This window comes from Hyaloscypha bicolor (assembly GCF_002865645.1).
Source record: "Hyaloscypha bicolor E unplaced genomic scaffold K444scaffold_191, whole genome shotgun sequence".
NCBI lineage: Eukaryota > Fungi > Ascomycota > Leotiomycetes > Helotiales > Hyaloscyphaceae > Hyaloscypha > Hyaloscypha bicolor.
In genome coordinates, this window is record NW_020194693.1 from 1243608 (window position 1) to 1267160 (window position 23553).

The following is a 23553-nucleotide window of genomic DNA, read 5'->3' on the forward strand; positions in this document are numbered from 1 at the left end:
TCTAGTAAAAAGAATAGGACCCAGATCCAGAGTAGTATCTCGCTTCCTTATTAAGTAATAGCGCCCTAGCTTTTTAGAGCTTCTATAATAAGAATCCCGAATAGCTAGGACTACCCTAGAATCTCCCCTATTAGTTAGACTATACCAAGAATAATATATTGCTAGAACCGCATAATATAAACGGAAATCCTTTAAAGTCACGTGCAAAAGGCCCTGGCCTTTAATATGTGACCTATAACTTGGAAATTTAATAGGGACTTTTAAAGCTCGGGAACAAGCTTACTTTAAGGGAAGGAAGTAATATTATGGTTATTATGATATATGGTACTAGTAGGGATTAGACTAGAGCTAGAGAGGCATCTGGTATCTGAGCGAGGTATTTATAGTTACCTGATTATTATATGTGACCCCGAGCTTAAGCTAGTACGTGGGCCCGTATATAGCTTGCGATTATTTAGATCCGAGGCTCCTTCGGGATCCTCTTCTTTCTTTAGCTTTGAATCGTCGAAATAGAGACAGTCTAATCACGCTTTCTAGGCCCTAGATCTTGTACTTATAATATTAAGACTTTAAAAAAAGCTTTTACTATAATACTTATTCTAGTTTATTTTGACTTTTCTAAGAAAAGTTATATTAAAACTAATATATTAAAATTCGTAATTACTAGTACTATTTTATAATAAGTTAATTCTAGTAATAGCCTAAAAAAATACTAGTATCTAGTAGTATTCTAGTTCCGGAAACTCTCCGGAGCTAAATATAACTATAGTACTTATAATAGGGAGCTACTTATAATTATTAAAGCCTTTAAGTATTAGTACTATTATCTTAAAAAGTTCAGGTTTATAATTGAGATTATTATAGATTATAATAATCTCTAATACTTTATAGAAATAAAATATCTAGAAAGCTATTAAGTATATTAGGTAATATATCTTATAATATATAATTTTAATATTATTTACTATAAAGGCGCCTTAAACCTAGTAAATAGACCTAGTAAAAGACCTAATTATAAAAAAAGTCTTATTAATATAACTTGGCTTCTGATTTTTTAGAATAAGTTAAAGAAAGCTTTTATAATTATAATTTAGAGGTTCTTATAAATATCTAAAAAGTTCTTTCTTTAGAATAAGTATTATTTAATACTTACTATATCTATAATAGCTAAGGAAAAATATTTATTATAAGATAAGTAAATAGATTATCTTATAGATTTCTTAATTATAGAATTAGTTAAGAAATAAGATATAGGAAAATGCTTTAAAGGCTTTACTATTATAGCTAAGGTAATAGGAATATCTATAATTATATTACTTAATAAAACTAAAGATTTCTTGGTTTCTCGAGTTTTTAAATTAAATAATTATAAATATCTAATTTCCTATATATAAATATATGCGGCTACTAAAAAAGCTATAGTACTAGCTTCTTTATCTAAATTTCTTCTAGATATTATCTAGATAACTTAGAGAAATAATTCTCGATATTAGAATATTATAAAATAGAGGCTTAGTAAGAAAAATACTAAAGAAAAAGAAATTTGGAAAAATAATTCGGGCCTATTTAAATACTATTCTAGAATTATTATATCTAATAATCCCGCTTTATATTAAGAAATCATAAAGCTTTATTATAATAACCTAATAGCAGGATATTATAAAGTAAAGAAAACTCTTGAGCTTCTTAAAAGGTCTTAATATTAGAAGAATATAAAAGGAAATATTTGTAATTATTATTAAGAATATAATATTTACTAGAAAGTTAAGATAAAGAGGCATTTGCTATATAGTTTACTTAGTAGTTTACTATAGCCTAAAAGACCCTGAGATAAGATCTCTATAAATTTTATTATAGGTCTATTATTATATAAGAACCTAGTAAGAAGTCCCGATTTTAATATAATTCTTATAGTTATTAACTAGTATTCTAAAATAGTAAGCTATATTATATATTATAAGACTATTAACTTTCCGGAGCTTATTAAGATTATATAGGAATATGTTTTCTTAATCTTTAGCTTTTTTAATAAAATTATTTCTAATTAAAGAATAGTATTTACTAGCTAGTTCTAGTTTACTTTTTGCTTTTATTTAATATATAAATAGTATTTAAGTATAACTTATTATTCTTAGATAAATAATTAAATAAAAAGGCAGAATTAGATTTTAGAATATTACCTGAGATATTATTATAATACTTAAAAGAATAACTAGTTTAAGAAGTTATTTTTTATGGAATTTATATATAATAATTCAAAATATTAGGTTTTATAAAATATATCTTTTTATATATATTATAGATATTATTTTTAATTTCTATGAAATCCTGAGAATAGAATTATAAAAAAGATACTAGCTATATATAAGAGGCTAGAAACTTTTAAAATAAAGTAAAAAAAGCTTAAAGATTTATAATATTATATATAAAATAATTAGAAAACCTATTATAATAAATACTAATTAGCTAAATATTATTTTAAAAAAGCCTAGATAATACTATTAATAAAGAATATTAAACTTAAAATAGAAAAGCTTAAACTAAAATTTATAGGTCTATTTAGAATCCTTAAATATATTAGTAATTTAGTATATAAATTAGAATTACTAAATATATATAATTATTTATATTTAACTTTCTATATTTCTTTTTTTAAATAATATATAATAAAAAGAATTAGAAGCTATATTTATATTTCTTTAGAGAACTTCTGGAATTAGTAAATAATAATAAAAAATAAGAATAGGAAATAGAAGTTATTATTAATTACTAATAAAATAATAAAAATAAAAAGTAATAGTATTTAATTAAATAAAAAGCCTGGCCTAAAGATTATAATATCTAATTACCTACTTTTTCTAATCTTAAAAATTCTAAGGAACTTCTGAAATTATATAACTAAAACTATAGCTTAGAATCTAAAACTATTTTTTAATAGTTTCTTAAGATTAAAAAGAATTCTGGACTATTAAGAAAAAGGCTACTTAAAAGAAAAAGAGGATCTAGATAGTTAAGAAAAGGCCCGGAATAATAATAAAGATATTTTTTCTCTAGGGTTTTTTTATTTATAAAGGTTTTCTAGGGTTTTATTAAGGCTTATAAGAATTATATTTAAATTATTAGAAAAAGATTTAGGATTAAGAAAGATTTATTATAAGTAAACTAGCTATAAATATCTTAAATAAATAAACTCTAATTCTTATAAATTCCTAATTCCTAAAGCAAGAATACTAAATACTAGCTCTATTTAGGACTTAATAAAGAATTAGCTAATATTTTCCGGAATCTGCTTATTTCTTAATAAAATATAGTTATATTATAATAATATTAGTATTAAGGATATTAAAAAAGGCAAGTAAGGAACTTATAATAGCTATATATATTTTATAGAAAGCCTAAACTTCTAAAGTTAAGTCCCGAATAATTATAAGTATTATATTATTAGTATTTAAAATACTAATAGTAAACTATTTAGTAATCTCTATAATAAGCTTAGTAATAAGATTAATACCTTAAAAATAAATATTATAATATTTCTTTAAGAAATTAATAAGTATCTAAATATATTAGAAAAAACTTATTTTTAGGATATTAACTTAAATAGTATTATTATTTATCTTATTAAGATAAGAAAAAGAATTCCGAAGCTTATTAGTATTCTTTTAGTCTTTAAAAACCTAATTAATAATATTATTTAGGATATGTTTTAAGAAATTTCTTAAAGATTATAATAATATCTTTCTAGAACTAGTAAGTTTCTAATAAGTAATAAGAAATCTAAAATTGTATTAGCTTTAATAAATATTAAAGCTAAAGAACTTACTAATATATAAGACTTAGAACCCTTATTATAATAGTTATAATTCTTCTTACTAGGTACTATAGTATATAAGGTAAAGGAATTAATAAATAAATACTTAAAATATTTCAAGTATTTACTAGTAATAGGAAAAGAGGCTATAAAGTTATCTTTATACTTATTATTATATAAATAGATAATAAAGCCAGAAAAAGATATTATAGAATTAATTAAAAATAATTAAAGAAAACTTGGAAAAGAATAAAAGAAGAGGCTAGAAAGTAATAATAGAAAAAGTTATTATATATATAATTATTAGAAAGGAAGAAAGTATATAGTAATATAAAGAGATCCTTTTATAGAAATAGAGAACTACCTGGATTAATTACTAGTTTTCGTACTAGTCCTAATCGGAAATTAGTATAACTAATTAATATATACTTCTAGAAGCCTATAAATAATCTCTAGGACTTCAGAAATATTCGTATAGGTTTCTTATATAAATATTTATTAAATTCTTTCTATATAGCTATTTAGATTATTCTAATACGAGGTCTAATAAGTAGTATTAATTTCGTAGGATAGCGCCTTAGTATTTTGGATTAAGCTAATTAGAATACTCAGATCCTAAACAAAATCATAATTACCGGCTAGCTCCTATATCTGGGATATAATTACTCTTTCTTTTTACTTACTTAGCCCTAATTTAATTAGATGATTTTTATATCTATTACCTAGATTATATTAGTAAACCTATCTCTCAAGATACTAGAAGTTTATCTTAATTAAATATATAATTAATTAAATGTTTTACTAGGATAGATTAATAGATCTTGGGAATAAGATCCTAGGAGGGGAATATAGTTATAATATATACAGGATTATATGTAACTTAAGGGCATATAACGAACCTCGGATATTACGGGTATTAATTAGGGAGATTAAAGGCCCTTTAATATTATAACTAATTACTATTTATATTATAAGTATTAGGCTTATAAATTACTAATTATATATATGTTATTGGGGCCTCCTATTTAGAGGGAGCTTCCCTGGACCTTATAGGAGAAATAGAGATTAGTTCTATACTAAATTTAATACTATGGTTTCATAACTCACTAATTTATTCTATTGTCTTATTACTTACTAATAAATACCTTATAATTACAAATTATTACTATTTTCTTATATTACATTTAAAAAAATTATAAAAAATATAAATTATAAACTTTTTTATTTATATTTATTTATAATTTAATAGCTTTTTAAAATATTGAAATATAAAGTATTAAATAACTTAATTTAAATAAGTTTTCTATTTCAAAATATACTAAAGTATATATAAAAGCTAATAAACCTTTGAATTTTTAATTTTTAATTCATAATACTAAATTTAGTTATTTCATTATATTTTATTTAAGAAAGTTAGTTTATATCTTAATTATTTGTATAATTATTAAATTTTAAAAGTTGTGAGTTTTCGCGATTTTGTATGTAATTCGCCCGTGCACGTAAGCGGGGCGTGCATTTAAGCAGGAAATCGAGTAACGCGATGGCAAAACTTATAAGACGGGTTTCTAAGATATTGACTTTAGTCACCTTCGCTTTCTAATCTAGCATTATACTTACTTAAACGGTTTAAAGCTTTGAATATCATCTCAAATCTATACGCGATCTCAAAGACGAGCTTAAGGCTTTAAGTGTAATTTTACACTCACTTATCGAAACAATCAATATTATTATCAACAAAAATGTAACGCTCACGTTGCCTTGTGATAGAAGCAAAGGTTATTTTGAGTACAGAGGAAGAGGAAAGGTGCCTCAGCAGAATCAATTTTATTTGCTTATTGGGAGCAGTGTCCAGAGCCGCTTCGTAGGCTGAGCCCAGCTGATAAAGTCATTGGAGGCCCTGCAGAGCGAATTCAACACTAAGCACACTGCATCGGGGCTAAGAGCGCCCACTGGGTTTAAAATAGAGAGGGTTGTTGACAAATCGAAGACGAGAAAAGAATAGGAGATGAAGTGAGTGATGGCACTGGCAGGGCGTCGAGGCGGTGCGAAATCCGGTTGAGACATCAGCCATCCGGAGCTGCGCCTCCACCAAAAGGGGGAGTGGCTGGAGAATGCCTTGTGTAACATACACTACGCATGATATAGCCTTCTCCTCTTTTCGGTGATATTCGAAAGAAATATCGACGACAAAAACGACAAACCGGAGTATCGGGTTAAACAAACGTTTCATTATGAGCTCCCTAATCACTGGAAAGCCAAACCCCGTCTCGACGAACCCGGATAACCTCAGGAACTTCCTCGAGACCGACTCCGATAACCTCAAGAGCCGGTTATTCGCCGAGCTCGATCACACCGATCTGAAGACGCTAGATATCATCTGCGCCTATGTCCAGACGAGTGGAGTAGTTAGGTTACGGAAATTCTTCGAACAACTGCAGGAGATGGCAGTCAAAGTCCGAATCATAACCACACTACAAATGGGCACAACTGAGCTAGCAGCCCTTGAGACACTCAAGAGGTTCAACAACATTGACATCAAAGTATTCAACTACCCAAGCGATCGGCGGCTCACATTCCACGCCAAAGCATGGTTGTTCAGATATCTCGATGGACACGCTACTGCAATCGTCGGCTCATCGAACATATCGAGATCAGCACTTCTTTCTGGAATTGAGTGGAACTTAGTTCTAGCCAACCAGTCTCCAGAGACAAACCAAACAATACAATTCTTCACCGTGTCTTTTCAGGAATACTGGTATGAAACCGATGTGCGCTTTCGGGGCAACTTGATCGAGTACTCGGACGCAACGCGCAAGCACCTCGATGCCATTCATCAAAACGAGTGCACTAACATCGACATCGATATTGACGCGAACGAGACGGACCCTGCGATCCGTAAAGCAGTGGAAGAGCTTCGGGATGCGCAAAAAGTCCTTCAAGCTAAAAAATCGGCATGCATGAAGTTGATGAGCAAGAGATCCAAGCGACCGCTCCAAGCTGAAAGTGAAACCAGACCAGAGAGGAAAAAGCCCAAGCGGGCAGAAATGGCACAAACACACTCTCAACATAACCAACAGAGTGGAGAAGGACTCGATCAGATGATTCCGCAACAATCAGGTTTGCAAATGCAGACGACATTGCCGCAATTTGAGACAGCTTCATCAGATACCATGGATGGTTCAGATTTCTGGCTGGACGACAACCCCGATGCCCCAGCAGGCCTCGACAATGCAACTTTCCATAATCTGTCACTTCACTCAAACGAAGAGCTAGAATCTCACTTTCCCCCGAATCAGACCATTGAAGATTCCAGAACTCAGATGGATTCGGATACTGAAGTTAACGAGATTCTGCTAAGCCTGAGCACTCTGGTCCGGGATTGGGACCGTATGATTAGACAGGGCGCCAAATACAAAATTTTCCCGGGATTTCTAGTGAGCGCACGAAGGCATATTGAGAAGCTTATCGACACAGGCAAGGTAGGAGAGCCGAGTCAATTCAAGGACTAGTATCCCGTCACAGCAATGTAAGAAGGGTTGAGTAATTCAATTGACAGCCCGGAGGTATGTTCATCTACTCTTCAAGCTTATATTCACGAAGTAATGAACTTATCTTTGACTTTTCTACATGATCATTGTATAAACTCTAGTCTCCTCTGCAACATATGCCCAGGTGGCCGTTGTAATATCGTTGTTGGCCGAGCCTTCTGTACAGAAGCCCCAAACCTAGGAAGCGCAGAAGCGAACTACTTACACAGAAGACTTGCGGAACAACTGATGATTTCCCTGGCCTTGGATACTAACAGTTCATTGCCCAATGGTACAATTATTGTGAGGGGATTTGCAAGAACAGTGTAACTCTGGCACTTTTGTAACCACCTTCGACCACTTTTTGACGTTCAAGAAACTCTAATGAATCTCAAAATTCCGTTCCTGGTATTTTCCAGTCTCGAGACTGTCCGTCACTCCTCCTCTCATAATGCCATCGACATATATCTCTCCAATCAGCTCCCAATGCCCACCAGCCCCTCCCTCAAAACAACAGGAAAGCTGCATCCTAGGAGCACAACAATCTTATCGCCAATCTCAACCCTCTGCGGAGCAAAGCCAATGCGTTTGTCCTCCGAGATAACAAGACGCTTGGCATGCATCCTCAGGGCTGCCGAGGAAACTATGGCGCGTTCACGCTTCTCCAAGATCTCGTCATCTGCAGGGTTGTCTGCTTTTAACACCGGAACAGGAGAATCGCCCTTTACTAGATGCGGAAGGAGTCTTTGTATAAGGCTGAAGAAGAGCGTGAGACGCTCCGTTTGATCCTCTTTGAACTCGCTTCCGAGTAGGACGGCGCCCAAGACCCACCAACAAACGTTCTTTGGAAGACTGCTAGGTTCTCATCTGTGGACCCAACATTATCAATGAAGAACGTCCACCAGCTATGGAATGCCTTGAGCGTTGGCAACACCTCGCTTTCAGGACCATGAACGTACAGAGGCTCAGAGATCTTGGCAATTGTATCAACCACGCAGCCAGCGGCTGTCAGGACCTGTTCATTGTTGGAAAATAAGACTTAAAAGTACGCGTTACAGGAGTATAAATAAGCATCAGTTTCTAACTTTCTAGACCGAATTCGTGCGGAGACATGGTTTCGTGCGGAGGACATGGTTTCGTGCGGAAGACATGGTTTCGTGCGGAAGTGGTTTCGCGCGGGGAATACGTTTCTGGAGAAGGGAGGTATGGATTCAGAAAATAGATTCCGAATACCCAGCATAAACAGAATACAGAAGGGAGGATGCAGCATTCGCTAAGCAGTTCGGCCGCATGTGGGTAGGCGATCGATGCGATGGCAGCAATCGCTTGGATGCCGGCGAAACTACATGACCAGTGAGCACAACAATCCTTTGCCGCGTTCACAGCCAGGCGGCATTAAATTTTTGCTTCGCGCAATTACTGGTTGGAGTTCTTTCCCAAATTTGGAACCTTTGGTCACATGATTTCATTGCACTTGGGTTAGTCAAATATATGAAGACATGAGAACCGTTATGCTTCTGCTCCGTGGTAACACAAGCCGCGGTAACGCCAGCTCTCGATTTTGCGCAAGCTTTCCTGTCGCCGCAACACTTTTACGCGGTAGCGCAACTTTTCTGCGGCACCGTAGCTGCACGCTTTCTAGTCCCGATTTGCGGTACCGCGACCCCGGCTACCGCAACACTTTTACGCGGTAGCGCAACTTTTCGCGGCGACGCAGCTTTGCTCTGCAGCACCGCAGTATATCTCTACTCTACTTTTTTTCCGATGCTCCGCAGAACACAGTACTTCCCTATACAACGACAGACATTAAAAAAAAACTCATGCTAGCTTAAGATACTTCTCTTTATAACCATTTCTCTTAGCTCAGATACAAGCTCCACATATATAACTTCTTGCGAAACTGTAGGCAGTGTATCACGCTTGTATATTCCTTAATGGAGCAAAGCTGCGAAGTCAGGGATATAACAAATTAGTCTGAAGAGTACTACGAGAAAATCGTTGAAAACTTTACTATAAGAGAAGCTGCGCAGGGGGATTAGGCTTTCCTTTTATGACCTTTTTACAGCATCCCTATTAACCCCATCTTAGCCGGGATGGCAACAACATAATCGACGAGTCATTAAATATTCCGTGCTATAAAGGTTAGAAGAAAGCTAGTGGCAGTGGTATAACACTCTTGGAGGCACTCAATGTATCGCTTCAAGCTTGAATATGAGATTTTCGGTGGGAAATTAAGGAATAAGGAATTAACGATTAGAGATCATGTTAACATCTCTCATTCATATAAGATTATATATGTGATAACAAGGCCACCCCATTTCTGTCAATTTCAATACCTTCAATACTCAACACATTAAACGCATGCAGATAGCCATAACCTTGGGAAGTATCTTTCTTATTCACGTCTACCGGGCCCGGGTCAAGAAGGACCTGCATAATCTTGGGCCTAGGGTGAAAGAGAGCGTAGACAATGGCGTCTAACCATTCATATCTTATTAAGATACTCAACCACCCACTACTCTTTTAATAAACATCTTTTACTATTGAAAGGGAAAGTGAGAACCGAATCACTATAGCTAGCTGCCTTCATAAGCGGTGAAATATTCGGACAACCCATTTGCTTTCAGCTTGTCTGCGGATTAGAAACTTCGGGGATAGCCCAGTTGAAGATCAGACAGAGGAAGACATTGAATATGACACAGCTTACTATGCAAATTTTCACACAGAAGAGTCTACATAGTCTACCCTCAGGGGGGACTATCGTTATAGTATTCAAGTACAGGGCTCTATACTTCGAGCTCACAAGAGCATATCCCTAGCCTATAGCCTTCTCGGCGCACATCGCTCTTAATACCCGAGAGCCTGTTCCTAACGTAGCATATACCAAATATAGTATACTCTCGAGAGCTTACACTCGCAGTGTATCAAGGCAGGGACTTATCATTGGAATATCACGCAACATGGTGCTGCAGATTCGCAGGACCGAAGCTTGTGTAACAACCTGTGAAGCGGGACTGCTCCGAGCCGCGTGGCTCAGCCTACCGACATGCTTCGCCACATGCAGAGTCTCTTGCTTCGGGTCTTGAAAGGTTAGATTCTATTTTGACGCAGGTCGCGAGCTGTAAATATTTATCTGAATGCTATAAATATCACTAATCTGATTAGCGGCTGCCGTGATTATTTGCTGCGATGGCAAAATTGTCTCCAAAAGCTCAGCCTGATCCAGGTTTCAACAAATTGAAGCAGTTTTGAAGACAGCAGTGTTTTGTCATGGAAGAAAAAAAACTCGACAAAATTTGGAACAAATTCAATCACTATTATGCTGCTGTTTTATGCAGGTTTAAGGTTAATTGCTTACTCGAACTCAGTACATCGAGTCCCTCACAACTATAACATGTTACCCATGTCATAGACATCCTCGAAATCATCTGGAGCTGTTACGAACTCCACGACTCCACAAACACCTCTGCTAAAACATATTCGGGGCCGAGCATTCTCATTGAGCTTGCCCCAATCCTCTTTCGGGATGTGTTCTTTGAATATCCGCGCAGCTTCTGGCAATACATCAGTCTCTGATAAACAGCTGCGGCCTTGCTCTTCCATAGCTATCTTCCACCCGCAGACTTTGATGACACTTTCGCGACGCCACATACCTTCCCGGTCTGGGGCTTGCCTCAGCAATGACCCGGCCTGGCGTCTGAGCGGAAGAACTCGGCACTTCAGCGCAAGGAAGAAGAGTGGCAGTATGATGTTTAGATCGAAGGATAAGGTTGGTTGATTGTCAACAGAGGGTTTGCTAATGGCTATCTCGGCATATGCGATGAGTTTCTCAAAGTCGGTGGTATATTCGTCGAATGCCATCTCGGATCCAAACAACAGCGTCTTGAACATGATTCTCAGCAATAAGTGATAGAGTTCGAGATATGCAACTGCCCAAATTTGAAATGCGTCTTTCTCTAGCGAGAGGCTTCTGGCCATATTGATGGTTACAAGATACCATCGTTGGAGTCTCTCAAAGTGGACTTTGCGAAACCGGTCTATGGAAACAGGCTTGGCGATAATCCTGGAACGATCCGTATCGTTCCTAACGAGCCTGCTGACAAAAGTCTGTGGTTTTAGCGATTTTTTCAGGCCTCGCCAAACCAAAGTCATCAACTTCACTCCACGATAATTAGATAACTATTAATAATACTATCTTAAGACTCGAGAGTATTCAATAAAAGAAGGTATATTTAGTTTTAAGAACTTAGTCTACAAAATTGCGATGTAAATTATAATTATTGAAATCCTTTTCAGGGCTGTTTTGTTAGCGAAATACGCTAAAACCACAGACTTTTGTCAGCAGGCTCGTAAGCGAGATTGTACCTTAGGCCTTAAACTGCCCTATAATTATAGGGAGCTTATAGCATACTTCCACTTAGACTTATAAATAACTTTATAACTACTAATCGTATAAAAATTTTTTTTAGTTACGTAATTACTCTATTTAATCCTGGCTTTCTATTTCTATTATATATAGGAAATTTAGATTTAAGCTTATCTCAATGCGGCAAAAAGAAGTGTTTTGAGTTTTCGTGAGGCTCGTTTAATTAGGAAGTACCTCATATACAAATTTACTATGTAAGGTACTTTGCCCTGGATCGTTCCAACCGTTCCAGGATTATCGCCAAGCCTGTATGGAAAGCATTTCAACGGAGGCGTAATGGTCTTTGTCTCGCAGCTGGCGCATATGGCCGAATACAAAATTGAATTCGTTATCCAAAAAGCTGCGTGATTCAAAGACGCTCGAAAACGAGTGCGATCGTGGCTGCAGAAATCGTGGCCTCGAGCCAGTAAAGATAGCTCGTGTTTAAAAAGGTATAGACCGAGCCACCGTTTTTGAGGTCATTAATTATGTTCCCTCTAATATTATAATCGATTAAATGGTTCCCCTAATAGAGATAAGAGTATTGTATTACGGCTAGTGGGTCTGGATCGGGGGGCTCGACTTGGTTAATAGAGATTCCGGGAGCATGTAGGCTATATATGTCACACTAGAGTATCTTAGACATGACTCGTAGTAATTATAAGAAGATAGTATAATATATATCTCTTATATTAGAAGGAAAAATATTATTAGATGCTTTTTTGAATAAAAAGTTCTTGGCCAACTAATATACGAAGTAGATAGTGCTTTCTCGAATAATAAAAAACGAGCCGTAAAAGCCGATTTCTTCTTATACTAATACTAGATTATTAGCTATATTATTAAGCATTACGAGGAGAGATATTAGCTCTTTGAGTATAATGGGTCGGTATATAATAGCAATTGAGGCTAGAATTTGTTTATATAAATTAGCGTTATCTAAGCTATATATCTGTGCAATTATCCGCTCGTAGAGAGAATCGAGTCTAGGCGAAAACGTGCTTAGTTTGGCGATAGCCTTCCATTATAAGATCTTCTCAAGGTTTTAATAAACTAATGCTATTTAGAGAAACATGCCATTTGCATGTAAGGATAGATAGTCTAGTATAGCGTCTCGCATTTTGTCATCGTATTTCTTTCTCTTTACTAGCTGAGACACCTTATACTAAATAAAGCTGCCAATAGCCATAGAAACAGACTCTGGGTTAAGCTCGAGGCACAGCCTCACCTTTGCGGCCCGCCATCTCTAGCCTTTCCTCGATGTCGGGCCAGTTACGGCTAGAGACGATTCACTTAACTCGAGATAATATAGGGGATTACTGGATAATGAAATCTAGTAATTTTGGCAAGTTTATCTCGCATTCGTTAAGCGCATTAATAATTAGGTAAGTGTTATTTAGGTTTGGGTCCCGTAAGATATTTGTAAAGATCTCGCATAAGGCAATCTAGGCATTCATATTCTTAAAGAGCACTTTTCTTGCATGGTCATGCTTCTTCTATATATGTGAGACAAGCGACGAATACTGGTTGAGGAGCAGGTATAATAGCCCTCGTAGCATAGCTATAGTATGATTAATTCGCAAGTTCGTGGCTTAATAAAAGAAATAGGATAATATACCTGTTTTAAGCATTGACTTTTCTAGCTTATTAATAATGCCGTAGAGTAGCATTATCTTCCCTTACCGGGGCCGCCCTTAATCTATAGCAATTGGCTTTGCTAGTCGTTACGTTACTATTAAAAGTCGAAGTTTTCAAGGATCTAGTAATACGAGTTCTTCAGCAAGCTACTCTTAGTATCTTTAATTCGTTTTTTATTATTGCGGGAATTAGTAAAGTATAAGTCTGAGATATATTTCTTTAGCTATATTATAAAGTATAAAGTAAAATACCTTAAATAAGAAACTATAGTAAGCTTATATAAGCTATTAATAATCAAATCCGGAATAAGTTAAGGAGAACAAGTACGAATTATAATTTTTGAATTAATGTTTTGCCAAAGCCTATATACTTTCTTCTTATTAAAGAATCTTCTTTATTACGAATTAGCTTTTGACTTCGTTAGCTAATATAGTCACCTAATAGTTACTTATATCTTATTGCTTTTTAAATATATATAATGCAGCCGCCTTACTAGAAAAGCATATTTAGAAGGCTAAGCCCCTTATAAACTAGTATATTATAGGATATATATACTTTCTTATAGCCTCTTATATTCTAGTTTTCCCTTTCTTAGCTTTAAATTATTAAAATAAAAACAATTTAACTTTACTTTTTAGGCTCTAGATCTTATATTTATAATATTTTCTTTAAGTTTATTAGCTTATTTTAAAGATATAGAAGCTAATATTTATAATAAAAGCCAAATAATTAAAATATAAAAGAAATATAATAATTAAATAAATAGCTCAAAATATATAAACTAATTATTATAAATAATAGTATATAAATATAAGATATTATAAAGCTATAATAACTTTTTTTAAGTATTTTAAAAGAAAGAATCAAATAATAATATTAAAGATAAAGATCTAATATTACTTAAACTTTATTAGAAAATGTATTAATTTTGCTTTTATTTATATTTCGAAATATATATTATATAATATTAATATAAGTAATATATTATAAGACAGTTTTATAATATTTCTTTATATAATTTAGTAAATATATCTAATATAAAAGCCTAATATTATAAAGGCTATAATTAATTTATTATTTTACTAATATCTTTTTAATATATTTATTATAAAAATATTTACTAAAAGAACTAGAAATAGTATAATTATAAATCCTTTTATAAATTATTAATTACTAGTTTTTAAGATATAAGAAATACTTTATTAGTCTCTTATTTAATATTATAAATAAAATTACCTGGCTTAATATAATATTAAGCTCCGATTATACTTACTTTTTTGCCTTTATAATTATAGAAATACTAGTATTAATAGGCTTATTATATTAAATATATAAATAAGATCTTTTTTTCTTTATATTATAATATATTATTATATTATTAATTATTATAATTCCTTTTCTAATAATAATATCTTAAATAAAATAAAATTTATATTAATTAGAAATAGCTATTTTAATATTATTTAATTAAACTATTTTAATATATTATATATTTTTTTTTAATTATTTATTATTAATTACTAGTTACTTCTTTTTAAAGCAATTAATAGTTTTAATTAGAAATAGCCTTTATTATTATTTTATTTTATTTTAAAGATATTAATAAGCTTTCTAATATTTTGCCTTTTTCGGGCTATTTTTTAAAATTCTTAAAAGTCGATTTATATATTAGGCCAATTTTATAATATATAAAAAATATTTAATTAATACGAATTATTATAATATTAACTTTTATAGCTACCGGAAATTAATTAACTAGCTTATTAAATAAGCAAATTTTATTAACTTTTTCTTTAATTTCATATTATAATAAATCTTTAAATAATTAATATTAATTCTTTAATTAAAATAATATTTAAGAAAGATATTAATATTAGAATACTAGAGAATAAGATTTTATATAAAATTACTAATATTTATTATATTAAATATCTTATATTCATATAAATATATATATATAAAGAAAAAAAGGGAAGTATTTATAGCTTTTATTTAGCCTCTTAGCTATTAAGTTATAAAAGTAATACGGCTTTATAATTTTAATAAAGCCTATAATCTAGTTATTTTTCTTTATCTAATATTATATTAAGTTTAATAATAGCTTAAGTTTATAAATAATATAAATACTATATATTTTATAAAGTCTTTAATAAAAAACAAACTTCTTATTAAATATTTCTCGAAGTAATAATTATTATTTATTTAAATTATCTAGAATATTGAAACTATAAAGCCTTTTCGGAAAGTTAATACTTGAAACCTTAAAGGCTAATATTTTAAAGAATATATTAAATAAAAGAATATAGGAGCTAAAAATAAATATTAAATTAAAAATAATTTCGGGAATAAGAAACTTATTATTATAATATAATTAATAAATTAAATTAAATTAAATTAATATATAGGAATTAGAATATTAGATATATATATTTTTATACCGAAATAGCTTTTAATATACTTGCTAATTAGCTTAATAAAAAGTTAAAAGCAATTTTTATTTAAATTCCGAATTAAAATTAGCTTAAAATATTAAAAGTAAAGTTTTATTAGAGCTTTTAGTTAATTACTTATAATACTCGTAAACTAATAAAAAAAGATCTTTTAAATTTAAAGCTAGCTAATCTCGAAAGTTATTTATATTATAGCCAGAAATATATAAGTAAACTTAATAAAATCTTTAATATATATTATTATATTTATTTAATATTATTAAGTTTCTTTTATTATTATTATAATCTTAATTATCTAGTATCTTATTAGTAATAAAGTTAATTTCAAAAAGAGTTAAAAAAAACTATTTAGAGATAACTTATATTTTAATTTTATTAATTTATTTACTTATCTCAAGTTTATATATTAACTATTATTATTTTTAAAATATTTCTAGTAAGCTTATATATTTGATTTCCGGTTACTACTATTTCTTCTTCTCTTATTACTAGTTATAAATCTAGCTTAAAATATTATATAAGAACTAAGTATTAATTTTTTGGAAGAATTATTTTAAAAGGTTAAGGTTTCAAGTTATTAAGGATTTTATTTAGTACGGGACATCTTGCTTTCCCGGGACAACTTGCTTTCCCCGACTAAAGGGAAGGGCCCCTTTAGTGCGACGTCAAGTCCGACTACTACTGAGAAGTCGTAGAAAATAGTTTCATGGTTTTGGTGTTCTTACCCTTTTGCGCGCGTCGCTTAAAAATGCGATTTTAACGATAGTTAGTAATATCGCTGTAGCTAGCTGTGGGCCTCAGTAGGGCAGGTGAAGTGCTCTCTCGAGCCGCACAATCATCAACAATAATGTCCAACATCCAAGCCGCACCTCAAGCCGTCGATCCCGCGATCGGATTCTCAACATTCAACCTTCGACCCTTCTACCCGCCTGTTGCGATCCCGGCAATCACGATTGGACTGATCTATCTGATTATTATATCTTTCTTCTCCTTCTCATTCTACCTCCCAATCCACATGAAGTTCATCCAACGGCAGCGCCCGCTGCACTTCTACCAACTCATCATCTTGCGCTGGATCGCAACTGTGACAACATACCTCTTCCTCTCCCTCTTCTACTCACTCATCTCCCTCGCGTTCCAAATCCCCTTCTCCAGCGGTCCAGCCCCACACACAGAAGTCGCGAATCCAGCGACGGTTTACGGAAAGGGCAGTTTCCCGGTATATTGGATGATCGATTTCGTCGGCATGAAAGCGCTTGGATTAGCGTGCGAGAATGTCGCAATGGTTGTGGGCATGCCGTATACGAGTTTCTGGCTCATTTTCTGGGTCATCACGAACGTGAGCACGAGTTTCTATAGTATTACGCTTGCGCCTGGCTTTTATCGATGGGGTTATGCGTGGCCTTTACATCATAGTGAGTCCAATGTCCACTTCATCTGGAAGCACTTTGGTTGATACAGTGATAAGTTTCGCAGTTGTCAACGCGAGTCGAACGATCTTGTTCGACACCCATAGTCAGATTGGCCTCAATTTTGGAGTTCTTTTTGCGTGGTGTGCGGTCAACACTGCTTTGTTCCCAATATGTTGTTGGTTTATGAGGTGGAAGACTATGAGGCAGAAGAAGAAGGAGAGCGAAGGGAAGGAACAATGAGGTCAGTGAGACCGTGTTTGAATACTGGGCGGAATGCAATACCTGGTATGTTTAATCAATAACAGGATACTCAAAAATGGATATCAATAGGACAATCAACGTTTCCATTGTTTCTGCCCAGATACGAGAAGGAAGCGACTGAATCCGAGGCCACGAATCCCAATAACCATTCTTTGCTACCAATCTGATAGTTTGGAAAATTCGATTCAGTGCAAGACATCGACCTTAAGGGGGAGAATAACGAAGCCCATACTCCATTCCGGGACCATTCACACTTCCCCACCCACTCACAGGATCGAATCCAGAGACAGCGGTGAAATACGGATCATCCGGAGTATCACCCGAATCGTTATTCCCAATTTTCACATCATTGAACACTCGTTGGGGCCTTGTGACTGGTGGAGTCGCATATTGAAAATGTCCCAGCTGATACAGTGTGGGATTCAGCAGGCCAAAAGACCGATGAAGTACAGCGCCATAGGAAGCGAACAGGCCTGCCATCAAGGGAGCAGAGCACGAAGTCCCAATGAAGTTGAACGGTGACCCGCCGAGAATGAAGCCATTGTAGCCCACATTCGCCGCAATGTCGGGAAGGAATCTCCCGCCCGTCTTGACGGTGCCAGCGGAGTCCTTGAAGGATGGCACCTTGAAGGCTGTTGATACGTACTTTAACTGGTATGGTGGAGTAGGAAACATCTGGCTCATTCCTCCACCTGTGGTTCCGCCGCCTGGGAAAGTGAATTGGGACGAGGGATTATTGATGTCGCTCCATGCGTACTCGTCGAAGGTGATCTTGTCGGTTGACTTCACGACATTGCCGACTACGGTTCCGCCGACTGTTGTAACCCATGGGTCACTAGCGGGATATCCAACATGCTCTGCTCCAGGATCGTTGTCGTTGGATCCCCAGTCACCAGAGATAGCGAAGAAAGTGACCCCCGAAGCTGCAAGACGCTGGAAGAGGGTGCTGAAGTTGGTACCGAGATAGAACTCGTCGTACATTGTCCAGCTGCATGAAACGACATGTGGTCTCTTCTCTGTTCCAGGTGTAATGAGGCGATTGAGGAAGGTCACCCAACCAAGCTCCGTATAGTCGCTGAAATAGACATTGACTGTGCAACCTTGAGCGATAGTTGCTGAAGTTTGAATGTCTTGTGTGACTTCATCAGTGGGAAAGGCCGGGTTGTTGCTGTAATTGTTCGACCCAACAGTTAATGAGACTGGTACCACTGTCGGAACTTTCTGAAAGCCGGGAATCTGGTTGGAGAAGTACTTTGTGATATCCGTGGGATTGTAGTTGCTGTTTGGACAACCGCCGTTGAAGATTCCAATGACTTGGTTGGTGGAGTCGATACCGGGTGGGAAGTTGTAGATCTGGGCGACGTCTGTGACCAGCAGTCTGGTTGAGTTGGGTGGATCTCCCGAGAAACCTCCTGGTGCTGAAATGCTTCTGCTGTCTAGTCCGACAATATGGGTGATAGGTCCATGAAGATGAGATGGAATTGACAGTTCACCGGTGTACCCATGATAGGTTTCGGTCAGCGGGTGTTGGCTTCCCAATTTGATGCCTCTTCTCTTGGATACAATAGCCACTGGCGTTGGCTTATGGTAATAGTTGAGTTGGACACCAAGCAGGGACTTGATCTGTGTTGCTGTTCCAACAGCAGTGATGGCTCCAGTGCCAAGATTCTGATCGAGAATTGTCATTCCGTAGTCTTTCAGTGTAGAAGCTATGGTTGCGGCATCTTCTTCTGAAGATCCGTACTTCTCAGCAAATTCTTCAGGTGTTGGGAAATTCCGTTGATTTAAGGGAGTCTTCTCCCAGAACTCCAAATCGGGCAGCTCTGGAGCTCCGGCCTTTGGTCGAACAAGGACAGTGAAGCCAACTTGCTTGCTCTCTTTAACCTCTCCAAGGAGCTGAGATTCCGGAGGATGTGGGCGAGCACTGCCCTCAAGAATATGTGTAGCAGGAGCAGACATGACTAGGTATCTAGGTGAGTGATGTTGGCGAATGTTGATCTTATATTGAGGGCTTTGTCTCGTACCTATTTGCTAGGATGGAGAGGACGATGTTAAAAACGCGAAACAAAGAGAAGCGGGGCATATATATATGCAAATAATACTACCCCTCAAGCTGAGAAGCTGCTCACGCCACGAATTCATGACTTCTATTGGTCTCATTGGAATCTCAAGTAAGCTTTCATTGCTGTGACAGGTGCGGAAGCGAGGATGCAAACATTTGGTTCGCTCAACCAAAATTCATTCCGAATGACTGCACAGTACTCGCCGTAGGTCTCATCATCACACCACTTCATACTACCTTCGAATCCTAATGTACTTCAAGCCCGGTCGAATCATTTTGAGACATGGAAAGAGCTGAAAGTCTCATGCGCGCCTCTCCAATAGGGGGGCACTTGCTTATGCGGTCGTTATGCACGATCCCTCACTTTCAGGCAGCCATTCATTGACATTTTTCCGCTCTCCGCTTCGTGCTCACCCCGGTACCCGCCAGTCGCCTGAGCCGGTGAGCCGGGTGAGCGGCGCTGCCCTAGCTCCCGCGCGCGAGGTGAGGAGGAGCGGCCAGAAATGTAGTGGGGGAGTTGATGGTTGTAGAATTGGTCAGGTGTCTAGAGGATCATGACCAGGATGCCCCATATGCTGCTACGGCCGTGGCATCGAAAGCTAAATTGGGCGTAGCTCTTGATCGATGAGTGGCCTTCATTTGTGGCTCATCTCACACTTGGAGCCCTGCCTGGATTGATGGGTGCGGCATCGATGAAAAATCCCATGCGGAAATCCGACCAAGAGCATATATGGTGTGATGCCAAACAGGCGCGGCTGAGTCTGGACCCGACGGATCCCCTGGCTCTCTGAGCCCTTTGGCCAACCTAGAGTAAAGGGGAACCGAGTACGATACAGTATTGAAGGTTATCAACAGAAAAGGGAAGTATAAATAAGTTAACGAATTTCATGCCTTGCTATGCAGATTTCCTCAACTCCACGCTAAATTGCTTCGGAAAACCCGCAATGCACCGCATCTTACCTCAGTGATGATATTCATAATATTCTCCAGCATTCACAAATTGCTTCAACTTTTCCTCTTTCTTGCTTTCGGACAAGCCAGCACCAACTCGATGACATCGAATAAGATGGTCGCGCAAATCACCCTCTTCAGCGAAAGTTTCTTCAGGACATCTCTCCGATACCATCGGACATTCGTAACGAATTCCCAACGCGTAGGCTTTCCATCGTGGTGTCTCTGATCTTGCTCGTCTTTGGAGAACCAGCGATAGTGCAATACCATCGAGCTCTTTGTCAACATTAGAGTCCTGGAGATACGCTTGGGTAACTCGGTAAATTTCCTCTTTAGTGCTCTCTTTGCGCCAGATACCCTTTTCTTTCCACTCATCTAACTTGATCTTTCCTAGTCCACGATCGAGAGGTTGAATGTCTTGGCCAACGATTGTCTTCAGCGTCTTAAACAGCTGGCCGATGACCGATATCTTTGGTGCCTCATCCTCGGTTGCCTGCTCCGGGACGTTGAGACGATGGTATCCATGCCTCCTGCCATTTACTGTTTCTTGCAGCATGCTTTGATGATATTGTTCACAGTCCGTGGATACTTTCTTTGCGCCATTGAGCCACCCAATAGGTCTTCTGAGGAAACCTGGTTTGCTACGACTGAATCTGGATATCCCAGTGCCGATACTGACTGTTAATGCATTGGCTTCATGAATGTTCCGATGGACCTGGCTAACTTCGTAGAACACCTTTTGGGACGGATTGTTTAGTCCAAAGCCACCATCAATGTATTCCATCTGGCCTATTTGAATCGAGTTGAAGTAAGAAGGCGCTGCTGACGTTGCCCTTGCTGCCTGCCATATCAAACACGAATCTGCAGGTCCCGCCTTTTCAATCGGATTCGAAGTTTTGTTGCCATTGGTTTCTTCACCTGCTTTCACCCGTTGGTGGTGGGCATAGCTTCGAAAAGGGACTGGCACATCGTGTCCAGTTCCTTTGTTGTGGCCCCAAGCGTACACGATTCTGCAAGGCATCATTAGTATCATTTGGAAGTACTGGCCCGGATCATACTCACGTTCGACACATGTTTGGATTCATGGCAAAACAATCTCCTTCTTGTTTGCGGAGGTTATCCTGCACCACCTTGTCCACCACCTTCTCCAATGTCCTTTTGTTGTACTTGGCACATGGCCAAAAAAAAAAGGAGTAAATCGATACGACGCCCACCGCGACTTTCCAAATACTTGCTTAGCTAAGTCGGCATATTCTTCGAGACAGTCGTCAACGCTCATGCGAAGTCGTGAGAGCATGATTGCATTGAGCCTGCTTGTCCATAAAAATTAGAATGCTCTGCAAAATAGGTTGAAAAGACTCTACTGACCCTCCAGTACTAGTTCCCGCTATCCAGTCAAAGTAGTGATGTGGGTAGAAGCGAGACTTTTCTTTTCCAGGCTCTTGTTCCCTTTCCTTTGCCTTGCCGTTTGCGATTCCGTTATTAAGTATAGTAGATCCGCTGCTGCTCAAAGGTCTCGTTGCTGTTGACTTTTGCCTCCGGAGCCTCTCAGCGGAGGTTAGTGGAACATCGGGCCAAGGTATGGGGTCGAAGCTTGAATCGACTTTCTTGCCATTACGCAATGGTCTCGATCGCTCGATCGCCTCAACCTTGTCCATCAATGCCTTGAGAATGAGCAATTGTGAATAGCCTCGCACTCCTCCACCGTCTGCCGGATCGTCATTAGCTGATTAACTTTCCATTTTTAGAGATGCTCACCAAGTGTCAGAATGAAACAGTAACCCCATAGTAACACAAACTGTCGAGTTTTGTCTGCTTTACCCAGGACCGTGGCTTGCTTAATCCTCTCCTCGACATTATCAACTTTGTTGAATGTGATCTCTTTTGCGATTGAAGTGGGTCTCTCCCCGATCGAGTGTGGACTGCGCTGATGCGATGTAGAATTTTCTCCCAATTTACCGGATCGCGGCGATGTAGGGCGGATTTTGTCTGCTTCTAGGTTGGCTTCGAGGTGTTGAAATTGGAAGGTTGACTTTGTTGGAGAATTTAAGGCTTTCGCTACCTCCTTTACCAGTGGACTTGCTGGACGAATGGCCTCCACCGATGCATTCATGATCTTGAGTTAAGAAAAACTAAATATATAGACAGAAGCAAAAAATTTCGCTGTGCTTTTGAGATTATTGATATAATTCCTGGGTGGAAGGCTTCAAAGAGTGAGTTGAGGAATAGAGGAAAACTGACAAGGCTCCGAGCCGCCTTGTATAGACTATCGATGCAACCTCTTTCCACGAGGCTCTGGCCGCATTTCGCACTATGCGAATGTGTAGCGCGGACTTGTCAGACAAACATGAGTCTCCAGCCTCTTAGAATATGCAGATGTCTTCGTGTTACCAACCTAAATTTGTCTTAAGCCTCTTGAACATGGGTCCTTCTGCGAGGCGGGCGCGGACGCTGCAGTGAGCTCCAAATTGGGCAACCTGAGAGGCTTGAAAGTCAGGTGCAAATAGAAGCGAAATCATTTCTCTGGAAAACCCGGCAATCCTTTGGAAACCAATGTGGGCATAGCGTGTTTATCAAGAAAATTTCCAGGTTACACAAGAAAGGTGTGGTTGTACAGAAAATGGGGCTAAGCAGCCCAGAAAATTCCATGGTGTAGGTGCCACATACGCTATTCGTTGGGGGCTAGTTCCAGGCGCATCAACGCGCCCATAAGTCTGTCAGTGGCTTATTGCGGTGGCAACCGGTAACTGGTGACTGAAGAAGATCCTCTGGGATTCAGAATGATTGACTGGAAAGAGAAGGGGTGCGGAAAGAAGCCACAGACCGATTTATGGGCATGAGTAAAGTTGTGGAACCATTTTCATTCCCTCTGTTCCCACGCTCTCTGACTTTCCGCCAGCTCTTACTGACACATAGGTTGCGTCAGCCGCCCCGTGTCAGAAGGCTCCCGATTTTGGCTGCAACCAACAGTCTCGGTTGGAATTCGTTTCTCGAATTAGACCAGCTGGACCGCCACCCTGATTAATTATGGCAAGC

The 23553-nt window shown here is 36.8% G+C and overlaps 5 protein-coding genes across 5 annotated transcripts; 2 read left to right on the plus strand and 3 right to left on the minus strand.

Annotated features, from left to right (window-relative positions):
* The first annotated feature begins 6011 nt into the window (after nt 1–6011).
* K444DRAFT_300450 (uncharacterized protein) lies at nt 6012–7521 on the plus strand. The gene has a single exon (XM_024871714.1). The coding sequence runs from the start codon at nt 6043–6045 to the stop codon at nt 7318–7320; it is 1278 nt and encodes a 425-aa protein (XP_024726370.1). The 5' UTR covers nt 6012–6042; the 3' UTR covers nt 7321–7521.
* Nucleotides 7522–10725: 3204 nt separating this feature from the next.
* On the minus strand, nt 10726–11316 carry K444DRAFT_671072 (uncharacterized protein; the record flags this gene model as incomplete). The annotated part of the gene is made up of 1 exon (XM_024887707.1): nt 10726–11316. The coding sequence occupies one exon, from the start codon at nt 11314–11316 to the stop codon at nt 10726–10728; it is 591 nt and encodes a 196-aa protein (XP_024726371.1).
* A 5362-nt stretch (nt 11317–16678) lies between these two features.
* On the plus strand, nt 16679–17483 carry K444DRAFT_658023 (uncharacterized protein; the record flags this gene model as incomplete). The annotated part of the gene is made up of 2 exons (XM_024886209.1): nt 16679–17246; nt 17308–17483. The coding sequence occupies 2 exons, from the start codon at nt 16679–16681 to the stop codon at nt 17481–17483; spliced, it is 744 nt and encodes a 247-aa protein (XP_024726372.1).
* A 54-nt stretch (nt 17484–17537) lies between these two features.
* Nucleotides 17538–19566, minus strand: K444DRAFT_577963 (subtilisin-like protein). Its single transcript, XM_024877591.1, has 2 exons — nt 19529–19566; nt 17538–19473 (listed from the first exon to the last, which is right to left on the minus strand). Exon 2 carries the CDS (start codon nt 19461–19463, stop codon nt 17709–17711), a length of 1755 nt encoding a protein of 584 aa, XP_024726373.1. The 5' UTR covers nt 19464–19473; nt 19529–19566; the 3' UTR covers nt 17538–17708.
* Nucleotides 19567–20455: 889 nt separating this feature from the next.
* Nucleotides 20456–22630, minus strand: K444DRAFT_671075 (FabD/lysophospholipase-like protein; the record flags this gene model as incomplete). The annotated part of the gene is made up of 5 exons (XM_024887708.1): nt 20456–21527; nt 21580–21672; nt 21732–21827; nt 21886–22225; nt 22276–22630. The coding sequence occupies 5 exons, from the start codon at nt 22628–22630 to the stop codon at nt 20528–20530; spliced, it is 1884 nt and encodes a 627-aa protein (XP_024726374.1). The 3' UTR covers nt 20456–20527.
* Nucleotides 22631–23553: the final 923 nt, after the last annotated feature.